Genomic DNA, 1,562 nt, shown 5'->3' on the forward strand with positions numbered 1-1,562 from the left:
CAGAGCCCTGCCCGCTCCCCACCCCTCCGCGCCCGGCGGCCGCGACCCTGCCCGGCCTGGGGAGCCCTGCGGCGGCGGGCGACGCCCAGACAGCTGCCCGTCTGCTTCGCATTAGAGCGCGTGGCCCTTTAAGAGCCGCCGCCCGCCGCCCTTTGAAGTCGCTGGCGGGAGGCTCCCAGTGGCGAGATCTGAGGCCGTTTCTGCCTCCCCGAGGCCACGTGCGGTCTCCGGGTGGGGGGCGGTCACGTGGCCGGCGGGGCCTCGGGCCAGGCCACGGTGCTGGAGCAGGGAGCTCAGCAGCGCAGGGCCATGGCCAGCTGCCGCCAGGGTGGGGGCCGACCTGCGATGGGGGGGGCCCACCCCACGCCCCTTTCCTGTCTCGGGGCCACCCCACCTCAGTGGCCGGGCACTGACTCCCACGGTCCCAGGGTGGGGTGCCCCCCTCCCCTGTGGCTGACCCCAGGCTGCCCCTTCCAGGCCTGCAGAGGACACCTAGCCCTGAGGGGACCCCGGGAGCTGTCTTGGGGGCACCCCCGACCCCCTCTGGCAACTTTGCTGTCAAAGCCCAGGATCTGAGGCGGCACTGATGGGGGGCCGTGGGGGGGCTCCCCCATGCCCCTGCCCTCATAGCTGGAGAGGCTCTTGGGGGGGTCTTGTCCACTTCCCTGCCCCCTTGGGCTGCAGAGGCCAGTAGCTGGAGCCAGGCTGCCGGGATGGCGGTGCAGACAGCGGGGTCCAGGAGGCTGAGGCGGGGCACCCCGCGCCCTGGCGGGGGGGGCGCACACCGACCGGCCCGCCTTGGCCCTCACAGGGCTCCCACCGCGCCCCTCCCGCACCAGACCTCGGCCAGTGCGGGCCCCACCTGCCCACGGGCCCGGGGCTCTGCCGGGCAGCGCCAGGACGAGGCTCCCCTTGGGGCCCTGTTCCCCCTGCGGCTCCCTCCCCAGAGCTCCAGGCCCCCCAGGCCTGGGCCAACCACCGGCCCCTGGAGCAGGGCGCTGCGACCCCTCCCAGCCCACCTGGCGGCTGGCCGACCTCTGGCTCTGCGGTGGCCGGCCGAGGGCAAAGGTGTGCGGCTGGCGCCTCGCCAGCCCGCTGTCGTGGCTGAGTTTTGTGGCGGCTTGTTATGTTGTGAAAGGCGCGTAGGTTTTGGGGGTTGATGTTTTGGGAAGTAACATCGTGTTTTGTATAAAGCAAACAACGCGGGGCGAGCAGTCCACCAGACAGTGCTGGCCGAGCACCAGCGTCATGGACGTGAGCATGGCCACGCCCCGGCAAGGCGCCCTCGCCAGCGGTCACTCGGCCGGGGCAGGCAGCCCCAGCGTTCGCCTCCTCTGGGCCTGCAGCAGACAGACGTGGTGTGGGCCGGGGCTGCGTGGCCCCTCTCACCGAGCTGCTGTAGCCCACGCCAGAGCTTCGTCGTTGTTCAGGGCCGAGTAATATTCCACCGAGCCACTCGACCCCGCCGGCTCCGGGTCTGAGGCTCCTTCCCAGCTGCTGGTGGCTGTGACCTCGGCCGGGGGCTTGGGCTGGGGAAGGCCAGTTGGTGGCTTCTCAAGCAT

At 71.8% G+C, this 1,562-nt stretch overlaps 1 protein-coding gene across 1 annotated transcript in view; it reads right to left on the reverse strand.

Annotated features, from left to right (window-relative positions):
* The window catches only part of ASPSCR1 (alveolar soft part sarcoma chromosome region, candidate 1), a 12,760-nt gene extending 11,198 nt beyond the window's left edge, over positions 1 to 1,562 (reverse strand). Inside the window, exons 1-2 of the mRNA XM_012734747.1 lie at positions 1,390 to 1,562; positions 1,020 to 1,104 (exon numbers count right to left, since the gene is read on the reverse strand). Of these exons, the coding sequence (XP_012590201.1) occupies positions 1,020 to 1,104; positions 1,390 to 1,562 (258 nt within the window). The remainder of the gene's footprint in view (positions 1 to 1,019; positions 1,105 to 1,389) is intronic.

This window comes from Condylura cristata, unplaced genomic scaffold, assembly GCF_000260355.1.
Source record: "Condylura cristata isolate star-nosed mole 26May11 unplaced genomic scaffold, ConCri1.0 scaffold00068, whole genome shotgun sequence".
NCBI lineage: Eukaryota > Metazoa > Chordata > Mammalia > Eulipotyphla > Talpidae > Condylura > Condylura cristata.